This window comes from Thunnus thynnus, chromosome 15, assembly GCF_963924715.1.
Source record: "Thunnus thynnus chromosome 15, fThuThy2.1, whole genome shotgun sequence".
Classification (NCBI taxonomy): domain Eukaryota; kingdom Metazoa; phylum Chordata; class Actinopteri; order Scombriformes; family Scombridae; genus Thunnus; species Thunnus thynnus.
In genome coordinates this window covers 17,370,534-17,384,074 of record NC_089531.1, presented here as the reverse complement: position 1 = coordinate 17,384,074, position 13,541 = coordinate 17,370,534, and the positions used below count along the sequence as shown (strand labels likewise).

The window sequence follows — 13,541 nt, the reverse complement described above, 5'->3', positions numbered from 1 at the left end:
AGATGGGAAGGAGCAGCGTCGGCGCCGCAGGAGAGAGATAGAGAGGAGAGAGACTGTAGAGGAGAAGACTCAAGCCTAATCTCTGCCTGGAGATGAGAGACACTTCTATCAAACACTGAACAACCGGATATCTGTCGGAGCCGCCATGTATTTCGGTATGTAAACGACGCTTTATGCTTTTGATCCCATAAGAGTGTTTATTTTGTTGATCATAACGCGGCGGACGCACTTGTTGCTATGTTGAAATGGTTGTAAGCTTTGTGAAGTCAGTCATCTGCACTGTAGAAAAGAATGAGGCAGTGATAGTGCAGATAATTTAATGCATTTCTTAATTTTAAGAATTAACTGATATGGTCTATATATTTGTTTTAGTTTTTAGCCTTCTATCTGTGCCAGTTTTCCTCATGAAATAGCGCACAGGGCAAATTCTTCAATGACATGAGAGACACTTTATAAATATAATTGGGAAAAAAACTTATAAAGGATAGAAAAGAAAAATATTATAGTATAATTCTCATGTACATGCTATAAATATATATATATTGCCTCACTAAAACCAAAATTATTATTGCTTTAGATTATTGGATGCAAGTTATGGGAGTCCCAATTAGTGGTGACCAGCCTCATTTCAATATTCATTAAAGATCATTGCAGGTTAAGTGTGTGTGTCCACTTTACAGTCTCTCCACGGGTTTCTTGCAGCCTATCTCATTCTTTCAAGCCATTTCTTACCAAAGCAAACACTCAGGTCAAACGCAACATGACGTGCGTGCGCGCACACACACATGGCTTATGCTTGTTAAATGCAATCAGACTAATGGCAGAGCGGATGGGTGTGTTGTGATTTCTGATGATGATGATGATTACACATGCGGGTTGGTCCTGAATCAAACCGTAATCAAGCTCAGAGAACATGCAAACTAGAAAACAAGCCTCCTTAATCAGCACTCAACAACACAAACAGGCCGTTTATCACACAACACTTACTAATGGCCTCACTGAACCACAACTATGTGTGTGTGTGACAGGTTACAAATGTGTGCATGTTTGAGTGAATGTGTGTTAACATGTTTTGCGGTTAAACATTTGATTTTGATATAATAATATATTATATGTTGTGGGTGATTGCTTCCAGCCTGTGTGTGTGTGTCTGCACATGCACATGCTTGCTGCTCATATTAGTTTGGCACCTGTGTAGAGTATTTGATTACCCTTCAGTACCCCTCTGTGTGTGTGTGTGTGTGTGTGTGTGTGTGTGTGTGTGTGTGTGTCTGTGTGTGTGTGTGTGTGTGTGTGTGTGTGTGTGTCTGTGTGTAAAAGCCCATTTGGCCTTGGTACACCACAGACAGTCTGACGGTCCTATTTTAAGAAAGCTAATACTTAACGGCATGTCAAATATGACAAGCTTTCATATTAAGTAAACATCTTCATGTTCATTCAGAAAAAACAGATGTAGATGCTTATTATGGGTTCAACAGCTTCACATCAATTAATCAATTAGTCGATAGACAAAAAATGAACATAAGAATTTTAATAATCTATTCATTATTGAGATCATTTTTAAAAACAAAAGTGTCAAAAAATGACATCAGCTTTACTAATGTGAATATTTAGTGACTTTTTTCATCCTATAACTGAATGTCCCTCCGTTTTGGACTGTTGGTCGGACAAAACAGACTTGATTGAGATTTCATGTGAGCACATGAGACTCTTGACAATATTTTTGAGACATTCTATAGACAGAATTGTTAAATTATCAGCACTTAATTAATTCATATGAAACAAATCATTAGTTACACCCCTAATGAGTTCCGCTTTAAATTTTAGAAAGATTTTGGAAGAATCGATACATTTATACACAGCATAATTATACACATATATCAGCGGTGGAAGAGGAAAAGTGTAATTACAGAAGGATTATGAGCAAAATGCACTTGAATATTAGAAGTAGAAGCAGAGATTGTGGAGGCTTTCAGAGTGTTATATTATATACATTATACTATGATTGATGCATTAATGTGTAAGCAACATGTTAATGTAGCTGGTGAAAGTGGATGTAATTGTAACTACTTTATATAATGCGGTATACAATTAGACTGCATCATATATTATAAAATGCTCACATGTTTTGTACATAAAATCTTAATCTGCAAAGAATATTCACCTCTCAAATGTAGGGAAGGTGACACAAGTAGGAAAAAACAGAAATATCTCAGATTTGTGCTTCAGTGCAGTACTTTCTCTCCATATCTTCTAGTCATTCAAGTTCCATATTTTCTGTCATTGTTAGTGTAGATTTCAATCAGTAAAGGTGAGTGAAACTCAAATAAGACAAAGGTTCTCGGAGATAAAACATCATTTTAGTTTTTCCACTGAGGATTTGTCTAATATGTCTATGAGGCTCTATAATATGTTTTGCTGATTTGATCTATTAGCTTTCATCAGCATCATAATGAGAGATCACATCATGTCTATTGAGTCATTCCTCCATATGTTTATCTCTCTACCTGTCTCCTCCCTGCCATGCTGTCTCCTAGGCAATGTGTGTCACAGTGTTCTGCCACCGCTGGCTCGAACCACGCTGGGCAGGACTCAGCCCTCCCCAGACCCGAAACCCCTCCTCCCCTTCCACCTGCTGCCTGGATTCACTGACGTGAGTACTGTCAGTCATCATAGTTGTCATAGTAACACAACATCACACCTACTGCACTCTCCTGCCTTTTTTATCTCTAACCCCGATCATTCACGCACAACGCTTTTTCCTGCGAGTGGAGGAGTTTATTTCATGGAGTAATCTGTTTGCGTGGACTTACTTTCAATACACAGGTGTATGAACGTGCTGCCTACACCTTTCCAAATATATCACCTCTGATGCAGAGAGCTGTGACATTTCTACACAACGTGGTGGGGTGGAGCTGATTCCTTGGTATTCTTCACGCAGAGCTTTTCTTAGAGCTGTCTGCCCCTGTGTTTGTGAAGGGTGAAGGTGGAGAGAGCTAAAGCTGGCGGAGTCCAAGCCCCAAGGAGAGTTGATGTGTCAGGCAGGGCTGACGTCTTTGTGCTATATGTCTTAATATACTGGCTGTTTAGATATGTGTGTGTGTGTGTATGTGTGTCATTTTTTCTGGCTTGTATCTGTGTAGTATGCTGAAAGTAATCCACAAGACTTCATAGCTGAGACGTGGCCTATTCACAGACAATTTCCAACACCTCAGCACTAGAAGTGTCTTCTTTTGTGTGTGTTTTTAGAGCCAAGAAAACATGATGTGTGTTTTTGTCCTGCACTTTTGCTTATACCAAATCCAGCTCAAAATCTTAACTTGAGATGAAGTAAGAGGCTGAGAGCCACTCATAAGCCCATTACCGTGTCTGGCCCACTCTGAATCAAAATTGACAATTTTCCTTTTGTTCCTCCCTTCTCTTTACTTACATCTCATCTCTAAACCATAGTGTGCTCTTAGATGTTTAGAGGAGGGATATAGAGAAGACAAATTGAGGGTTTAGAAGAGAGGATTGTGTGTGTGTAGGACTATGTGTCTGCTTAATGTGTGTGCAGTCTCTTTTATTCTGTGTGTGATGTCTTTGTCTTTGTCAAAACAGCCATTCTGCCACCTGAGGAGAAATAAGAAGTCCGTCGAGGTCTCAGCCTCCTCCTTTTCCATTTCACCTCGCTCTCCTCTCTCCAGCTGTCTCATCCATCCCTTCCACTTTCTTGCGTTGCTCTTGCTCCATCGCCCTCTTCACTTCAGCTCTCTCTTCCTCTCCTGTGGTCATCTTCCTCATCCTTCACCTGCTCATGCGCTTCATCTTGCTCTCAGAGTTTCATTCACTCCGTCGCTCTCTCCACTGGCCCTCCTCCTCCTTTACCACAAACAATCAACATATAAATGTTACCGATTTTGATAAAATTATTAACACTTCTTTATGGCGGATAACCTTCCCGCTCAAGTCAGAAAAGCTGTCTCACTTTTAACGTGACACAGGTTGAAAAGCAAAAAAAAAAACATTTCTTCAAATCTCATATCACCCTCTCCTTGCTGAGTCACATCCCCTCTCACCTATTTGTAAGTGCTGTCTCTCTCCTTTATTTCATTTTATTCCATTTCTGCCGTTGCATATTGTCAGCCCTCTAAAAAGTTACTCACCTTTTAATGCTTGCCTTTGGTTTGGTGTAATTTTGGAGATGCCAGGCTTATTCTACTTGATGAAGCTGGAAAAAGACCAAAAACCCCTACTGCCAACTCTTTAGACTGTGTATTTAATAAATGACACCGCTTATGTTAGGATAACATATTCCCTGGTTGATTTTGAGGCGTTACTTCAAATGTTGTTTAAAGGAAACTTTACGTAATAGAACATAATGAACCACTTTCTCAAGTATATATTGTCTGCAAACTGGAAAGCACAGCATAGTGTAGAGGGAATCTTCTCCCTCCTCTGATCTGAACCTGTGGGTGTTAAATAAGTGGGTACACAGCTGAACTGGCTCCATTTTCTGCGGGAGTGTGTGTTTTTATGTGCGTGGGTTTTTTCTTTTTTGGTGTGTGTATAAGCTTGCATTCTCTTGTGAACGTAGATGCTACAGTACGTGTGTTGGCAAATGCCTCTGTAAAGCACTGCCCGGGAGTTTGTTTAGTGCCCACATGTTGGTTGTCCTAGTTACAGGCTTGCATGCGTGTGTGTGTGTGTGTGTGTGAGTGTCTGTGGATGTTTGTCGTAAGCCAGAGATCCAGGACTTCACACTGGGGCTTCACTGGTTAGTTTGGCTCATAGTTTGACAGTGCTTTTTTATAGAGACAAAAATGTGATATTGTTTCCAAGCAAATAATCACTTAAATGACAAAGAACCAAAAAGCAGCAGCTCATTCATCATAACCCGCCTTTCTTTTTTGGGGTGCTTGACGTCATGCGCTCACACGTAGCTATTGCACTGGTACACAGTTTTAATCCAGGAACATTCATCATTATAAATGTTGAGGCTCTTGACTGCGCTCCAGGTAAAAGTCTGCTTTACTTCACTTGGCCATATGTTTGAGCCATAACTCCTTCTCTGGAGTTGAGTATGTCTGTGTGAAGAGGTTTATAGAGAGAATGTTCTGATTATAATTGATACTCTTAGGTGGATGTCATGTATTTATTTATTTACTGCATTACCCACTGAATTCACTGCAACAGTTTTTTATTGGTTTTGATGTCAGAGTAAGAAGAGAGGGCATGTTTCTGCAAGTGATGTGGTTTAAATTGTGTACAGGAGCAAGAAAGTAAAAGGGCTGAGTAAGAAGGGCAAACTGACTTTGCCCACAGGTGCTCGTCCATCGTGGTGAGCGGAGTGGGAGTGAAGGGTAAAGAGAGTGAGTCCACGGAGAGGCAGGAAGGTGACTTTGATCCGGCGGTGAAGAAAGGAGAGGCAGAGAGTTCAGAGGGGAGCAGATGGAGGGGTGAAGTGAGGAATGTGTGATGGAAGGTCAGATGGTGATACAGGATCGTTGGGCTGAGGGAGGGAGAGAGACAAGCTTTTACTGTATTAAAATGTTCTGTTTGATTCAGATTAGCATAATAGCACATTCTCATAAATGTTTAACATAAAAATGTCCATGCCTATTTCCATGTTATAGAAAAAATTTACATGACATTTCTTAATTTTTAGGATATCATGATTTCTAGTTTGCACACAATACACAAAAGAACTGTATGTATTTATATGTGTTCGTTTGAGTTTTACATACACAAACAGCTGCAGGGAAACAGCAGAGATAAGAGACACGCGACTGCAGAGATGCATTCCAGTGCAGCTGCCTCGAGTGATGATCAAAGAAAATGAGCGAGAACACACGCGCACACAGGCACGCACACACGGATTCTGTTGCGTTTTTGACATTTGAAGAGCGAGGAATTCATCTTTGGCACTAAAGAAACTAGCTTAATATCCAGTGCGGTGCTATATATGTTCCCAGAGCTTACAGAACTAGTTGGCTGACCAACAAAAACACATAAATTTCAACATCACCTCCAGACAGATTTCCATAAAGCCTCCCTGGTTGTGGCTGGTTATATGGCTCTCTACATTTCATCATAGGTAATAGGTTTGTTTTGCTCCACAAAGGCCAGTTGGGTTTTATGGCACTGAGTATATGTGCTCATTAAACCTTCCAGTAGGCAATGTCCAGAGGTGCAGAACTCTGTGTGGTCAGATGCTGGTATAGTTATTGCGCACACACACACACATATGCAAAGATATGGGTAGGTTTACTACCTGTGTTTCCACTCATAAAGAAAAGTAGCTCAGGGGGTGAAACGTCCTTAATTTTATCTTTAGTTAGTTGTTCATGTTGAGGGCAACACGAACAACACAACACTTAGTTTGTAAATTAAAGATGATGACACTTTTTAAAACTCTACCTTCATTTCTAACTGTTTGAGTGGAAAGACCATTCGCAGGTTCGGTCTTCCTGGAACAGGACTGGGTGAGGAAATATTCACCTCTTGGAAAATTGAAAGGTGGCTGTAAAATGTTTGGAGTTTGTCCATTATGAAGAACAAACAGAGGCTGTGGTGAACCTGGCTTCATGTTGGTCACAACAGATTCAAATATGCAGAAAAAAAAAAGATAAGAATCTGATGCTCTACTGCATTATCTACTTCTTCGCTGTCAATCCGCTTCAATATTTTACTATTCAGCTATGCTGCAATTTATTTACAGAGTGCAGCATCAGGTCAGCCAATGAGTGAGCTTGGATTGAGTGGTTTTTACAGGTGGAAGAGCAGGAAGCTTTAAGAAGTACATAAACCAATGCTTGTGAGCTTGACAGAGAACTATAATGAAGTTTTTTAGGCATATTTAGGAATTTAAAATATAGGAATTTAGAACACACTGAGCACACTGATGGACAGAGAAGAACTGGAATATGTTGCAGCAGTGGTTTGACAAGTTTCTACAAACATTTTAATACTTTTGTCTGCCAAGAAAATAATTAGAATAAATTATCCGCTGAAAGCTTAAGTCAAGCTGACCACATCTTCTGCACGATGAAGCAAACTCCAAGCCTTTCAAGCTTACAAGGGTTGAGTGGCTCATGGTCAAAAGAAACATTTTGGGTGGAGTATTACTTCACACTGATTGAGGTTAGGCCTGGTCTGGCCTCTAGTGCACAGGGCTTGTCATTTACATGCTCATGTATCTTCAGCAAATGATAGTAAATGTTGCTGTGTGTATGTGAACATGTGTATGTGTCACATGTGTTGCAGCAGCTGTGTGTATGCTGTTGGGTTCATGCATGACTGGGCGCCAGACTAAAGTACTCCCCCAACCCCACCTTTGACCTGAGACGTTATAAATCTCTGTATCCCTGAGAGGAGTGTTTAGCATCCAGATAGCTTGTCATTTACACCTCAGGTGATCACTTTCACTACCTACTCAGTCTTTCACAGTCCTAAACCAGTCGTGACCTTTTAATGTTATGCTTCTCCTTTGTTGCAGATGGATCATGTCCATAAAGCTCTGATTGGCCCAGGATTCAGGCTAAGCTCACCGCTGAAGAGGAAGCCCAGTTCCTGTGGAGTCTGCCGACTGAGGTTCAACTCTGAGGTGGGTGGTGTCTTGCGGGAACTCTCCCTCTATGTTGTTTTTTCTTTGAGGGTGCTTTTATTTTTCACACACACCCTCGTATGGCAGTTGAACAGCTGAGGAGACCTGCCCATGTATTTGGCTGTTTTACTGGTTCTAAAGGAGTTAGAGCTGTCTCATTCAATAATTAGGTGAAATGTGCACAGCTATTTGACCTTTAGAGAGCCTTCATTATTTATTGTGCTTATTATAAAACTATTCATAAGCAAGAACTATAATTTATTGAGTTGCGACACATTGTCACAAATCTTATTTATTAGAAAGTGCAGAGCAGGAATCATGGTGAGAAGAAATAAATGGAAAACAAAGAATATTTAAAAATAGCATGTAGGAAAAAAAGCCAACTTTTTTCAAAAACTTGGCAAAACAGACACATTTTTTTACCATAATGATTTCAGAAGTTTGACCTAATCTAAATTAAATGAAAAACCTAATCTAATTGAAATTAAACATCAGTATTTTGTGAACTCATCTGATGTAAATGTAAAATAAAAGAAAGAATGACCAAAAAATGTACTCATGTATTGAAAAATGCCACTGATGTGAGCAAGCCTTTTACATCAGGAACATTTAACATTTTGATTTAGAAGCTTTTGTACATTTATTTATTAGTGATAGCAGACTCTAAAACTTAACCACTGGAACTACATTTTTATTCACATTCAATTCATGTCTTGTGGCTTAAAATAAAAACACTGTTGGGTTTACATAATCAAATCATTCTGTGCAGCTAGTTTATACCCTCTTGTCTGCTGTTGTGCACACAGGCACAGGCTTCTTCCCATTATAGTGGCACCAAACATGCGAAAAGGCTGAAATCTCTGGATGCTCCAGATTCTAAGATCAGGACCTCTGAACCGGTCACCAAGGAAACCACATCTCAAATCCTCTCATCACCCTGCTCACAGCCCTCCAGCTTTGACACAACATCAGGAGGTGTGTGTCTCTGCAGGCACGCATGCTTCCCCTGCCGTGTGTGTGTGTGTGTGTGTGTGTGTGTGTGTGTGTGTGTGTGTGTGTGTGTGTGTGTGTGTGTGTGTGCAGACATCAAATGTATGACAGCGTTAGATATAGGAATGTGCGGCTCAAACCTTCTTTTCCCAGTCACGACTTTAACTCTTTTATGTGATAAAGCTCCCGCTGCTTTGGGTTTCACAGTAAAGAGATTAAAGGTTGAGCATTATCCCCTGCTCCTTCTTCATGTCTACATTTACTGACCTCATTCAGTGGCCTCCTGAGATCAAAAACACACGGAAAATGCTTTGAATATGATCTGTGGGTAACCGTAGAGTGTGTGTGTGCAAGCATGTACAGTACATGTGTATAAATGTGGAGGTGTGTCAACGCATTTGTCAACTGCTTTCCAACCTGCATTAGCATATATATATATGTGTGTGCTGGTCCTGATGTGCTACTTCTGCATGTGTGTGGGCAATAAGGAATGAAAATAATACATTTTGCTGCAAGCTAAAGACCAAAGAGATTGGAGAATTGTACTTGACAAAGCTGATATGCAAATGTTTTTGTAAGAGAAAAAGAATGAGTGCTCATTTCCAGTTTGGATTTAGTTTCAGGTAAGTGGATGAGACAGCAGGAGTGCTCTCTGAAGATTACATCAGCAAACAGCCTCAGCGGCCTCTAAAAGTGGGGAATCAATGGTAACAAACAGGCACCCACTCAGCAAGGCAGAGCTAATCATTGTTATTAGCAGCGACTGAATCCTTAAATCAGCACACCCTCCTCCAGGGAAACTCTACAAGTCAGTCTCACGAAAGATAATAGAGCCAAATCATCTCAATACAGAACTGTTCGTTTTAGTGCTGGGAGGCAGATCCTAGGGGAAATCATTGATTATTAGAGTGATTATAGATGTTGATAGAGCTCATAAATCACCTGTAGCCTGGTGAGTTTTTGTCTCTGAGCAAGTCATGAAATGGGCTTATTGTAAGAGTTCAGGAATTTCATAGAAGTGGAAAAAATTTCCAGTTTCTCTCCATGTTGTCTTTCTCTCCATCTCACTGTTTTGCAGTCACAGACTTGCTTTCTGTAATATTTTTGCTTTTTCATCATCATTTCATGATGACTTCATTTCAGAGCCCTCAGCCCCAAACCCTACCTCAGAGGCGGCACCGTCAAGCGGCGGACCCAATGAAACTGTGAAAGTGCCGTCCAACCCCTCCCTGTCACCCTGCCCAAGTATGACAGAGAAAGAAACACCAAAAGACGGAGACGTAGAGGTGGCTCCAGAGGAGACGGAAGAAGAGAAAGCTATACGCCTTCTCTACTGCTCACTCTGTAAAGTGGCTGTCAACTCCGCCTCCCAGCTCCAAGCCCACAACAGTGGTAAGACACGTGGTGGATTTAACAGCTTGTACTGTTTCAATACTCTATTAATATGAATTTATGGTTGCTCAGGCACTAAACACAAGACAATGTTGGAGGCGAGAAGTGGTGACGGAGCCATCAAGTCCTTTCCGAGGACGGGAGTCAAGGCCAAGTTGGCTGCGCCGTCTGAGTTGTCGACTGGACTCCAGAATAAAACTTTCCACTGTGAGATCTGTGATGTGCATGTCAACTCTGAGACTCAACTCAAACAGGTTAGTTGCTGTAAATGTCTTGTCAAAAACAAGGCTCAGACAGATTAGTTGTTATACTTATTAACACAGAGACACATTTCACACGCTACAGTTGTAATAGTCCATTACTGAGCGCTTTGCTCGTTTCTGGAAGTTGAACCCATGTTGGCCATCAGTGGTGATATGGGATGGGAACCTTCAAACTGGCTTTGGAACAGACTTGATGGATATGCCTGCTCACTGTAAAGATCTTGAACTGGAACATTTCGCATGGACATCCCTGAATTAGTGAGGTGAAATCTTTATTTGTGTATGATTCATTTCTAGTTAATTTTTCAAAACAGTCAACAGTGTAACATTTGTGGTGCTCAGCAAAAATCGGTGGTCTGTTGATGATTGGTACACACCTAAAATATGAACATACTCTCATGAGAAGCAACTACAGTGTAGAACTTTAGAATTTAATGCAGAATTTAAGCAAACGTCACAGATCGCTGCGTGCAGAGTTATGTTCAGGTACATTTCAGGAAGGTTTAATATCCCTGAAGAGAAAAGGCTTCGTTTGTTTTGTGATTTATGTGAGATTGAAGACAATTTTTTCCATTTTAATGAGCATTATTTAAGGGCTATACTTTGTAGTAAAACATCCTGAGTTGCCATTGTTGTTGCCATATTAATGGTAGATTTTATTTGTATAGCTTGGAACAGAAAAGTCTTTGTTTACGTTGTAATGACATAGAAGAAGTTATGTTCTTTTCTGATGAATGTTTCACCTCTGCAATGGTATTTTTTAGAGTCTTACATGTCCAGGAATGCTGGGCACTTGTATGCATTATTAGGATGTTGTTAGGACATTGTTAGGAGGTTTCCTGTGTTACCTAACCAGAACACTGGTTAGGTAACACAAGAAACTTCCTCATCACATTTCTCACTGGTTAGTTCCTCTTATGCATCAAAATCTATAAAAAGGTCAGCTGTCACACACATTTGCCACTCACACCGTTGAGCCAGTCAAAGGCATCAACAGAGCCATCATCAGTTTATCCATCACACATTGCAGACAGAGCCATACATATTTTATTTCAAATCACAGTGTGAACACCTCACACCTGTCGCTCCAGGTGAGTTAAAAATCACAGATCCCTCAAGATAATGAGCACAAAGCTGCTAAGCCTAGCCTGTTTTCAGTGAGCAGCTGAATGTGAGGTTAGCTTCTCTGTTCGTGATACGACTGCAAATTGTTGGTCTTCATAACCGACTGCCTAAAAGTTAACTTTGGCCAGGTGCTCATGCATATTTAGCAGTTCACTGCTGATTGTGTGCCGCACTGGCTGTAGCCATCTGTTTGTGCTTGTCAATCAAATCAAAAAGATTTTCAAACCCGCCCCTCATGAATATTTTGATACTCAAAACCAGAGCCAACAAAATATCAACATTATGCATGAGTAGTGAAAATAGGAACTTTGATTAGGCGTCCTTTAATTTCCTCTTCTCTGATTATTCCGATTTCCAAGAAAATGCCACGTTGTCTCTTCGTCTGCTCAGTCTTTATGCTGCTGCCTGTGTCTGTCTGGATTTATTTTTGTGTGTGTGTGTGTGTTTGTCTGTCTCTCTCCACTACTCCAGCACATTAGCAGTAGGAGACACAAGGACAGAGCAGCAGGTAAACCAGCCAAGCCGAAGTTCAGCCCCTACACTCCCACCCAGCGTCACCAGAGTTTCCAGGCAGTGAGTACTTTGGTGTTGCTTGATTTACTTTCAGCCGTCATCATTGTGTTTGTGTACATGAGTTAATTCTCAAGAGCCTCTTCCAGGAAGCGCCCCTCATTACTGCAAATGTAACAATACATCAGAGATATGAGTTGAAGAATCTTGTATTTGTGTTTTACTTTTAGGATGTTTGGAGAGGAACAAAAGGGCAGATTACATTAGAAAGGAGAGCAGATTCTTTACTAATTTGTTTGGCAGTAACTTGGAAAGCTTTTACTTCAATGTGCCGACTACCTACTAAGATGTTATCTCCTGTGTTTTCCTCTGGTTTCCTACTTAAACTGCCTTCCTTCTCTATCTAAACTTCCTTTTTAGAGAAAAAGGAAAGAAAACCCCTTGATAGCAGTTTGTTTTTCTGTGTTTCTTTCGCAGATTCGTCTGGCTCTACAGAAGAGCCAAGACCTGACCAAACCTCTGGCCTCGTGTGTCCTACAACGTCAGCTTTCTGTTGTCACCGCCGCCGCCATGGCAACGCTACCCCCTTTCCCTGTCAGGCCCGCCTCAAGCTCGAGCCCCGCCCTATTTCACAGTCAGCCCCTCCCCCAGGCCCTGCTGCATCCGGCCCCTGGGCCCATCTGTTCAACACACTCGCCGGTTCTGTTTTCCCCCTACTGACCCAGTCTGCATCTCAATCAGCTAAAAGCAGAACTGAGGCCTGAACAAGATGTGATATAAGACAGTGCTGACTGTACTCCACATGCCAGCAGATACTGTGGGTGTCAGGGGCCAGGACTGAAGACTATTTGCTGGGGCCAAAACCATAAAGCATCAGTTAGGTTGGGATGGAGGATGTACACAGCTGCAAATGAGTAAAAACAGAGTATTTTATGATATGTGAGAGAGTGTGTGTGTGTGTGTGTGTGTGTGTGCAGGTGCATGCACAGATATAGACATCAGAGAGGTACAACTTTTTACAGCTCCATTCCATTAAGTTTTATAAATGGTGATAATCTGTAAAATATTCTTAAAATGGACTGCGGTTTAATTCAGTGAATTTTAAGAAAGATGCAGAATGTTGAGCTTCCATGATGATTATAACTGTGTGTGTTTGTGTGTGCAGATATGCATATAAGTATGAATGTCAACCAGAGCATGCTTGACTCAAGATGTTTATTATTTTCCAATAAACAATACTCATGTTCGATCTTTGTTGCGTTTCTGAATATGACTCCAAACACCAATTTAATACTCCAAAATGTCCATTTTATTCAATAAATGAGTGCAATATCATTTCAACATCATATGCCGTTTTAACAGATCTTTGCTCCAACAGATTTATAAAATAAAATGCATTTACAGGAACAAATCAATCTTTTCAGCTCCATGCATACGTGTTACCCAGACACCGCCAGACATGTAAACACATCAAAACGCAGTCAGGCATCACCTCCTCCCAAAACCATAACTCTCTCTATTCTGTCTCTGACCTAAACCCATTTCATCCTCCCTTGCTACTGAGCAGCACGTAAAAATAATCTTTCCTTGGTCTGTATTCAGGTATTTATATAAATAAATTTATAATGGAAGCAGACACATCCACAGACTTTATTTGGCTTCAGGAGACTTTTGTC

The 13,541-nt window shown here is 40.8% G+C and overlaps 1 protein-coding gene across 2 annotated transcripts; it reads left to right on the top strand.

Annotated features, from left to right (window-relative positions):
- Nucleotides 1–13,112, top strand: LOC137199034 (zinc finger protein 385D-like). Of its 2 annotated transcripts, XM_067613108.1 has the most exons (8): nt 1–155; nt 2,538–2,653; nt 7,478–7,585; nt 8,392–8,560; nt 9,719–9,967; nt 10,040–10,221; nt 11,827–11,928; nt 12,343–13,112. In XM_067613108.1, exons 1-8 carry the CDS (start codon nt 146–148, stop codon nt 12,583–12,585), a joined length of 1,179 nt encoding a protein of 392 aa, XP_067469209.1. In that variant the 5' UTR covers nt 1–145; the 3' UTR covers nt 12,586–13,112. The 2 variants fall into 2 exon arrangements, with proteins under 2 accessions (XP_067469209.1, XP_067469210.1); XM_067613109.1 differs by lacking the exons at nt 1–155; nt 2,538–2,653 and adding an exon at nt 6,967–7,393.
- The last annotated feature ends 429 nt before the right edge of the window (nt 13,113–13,541 follow it).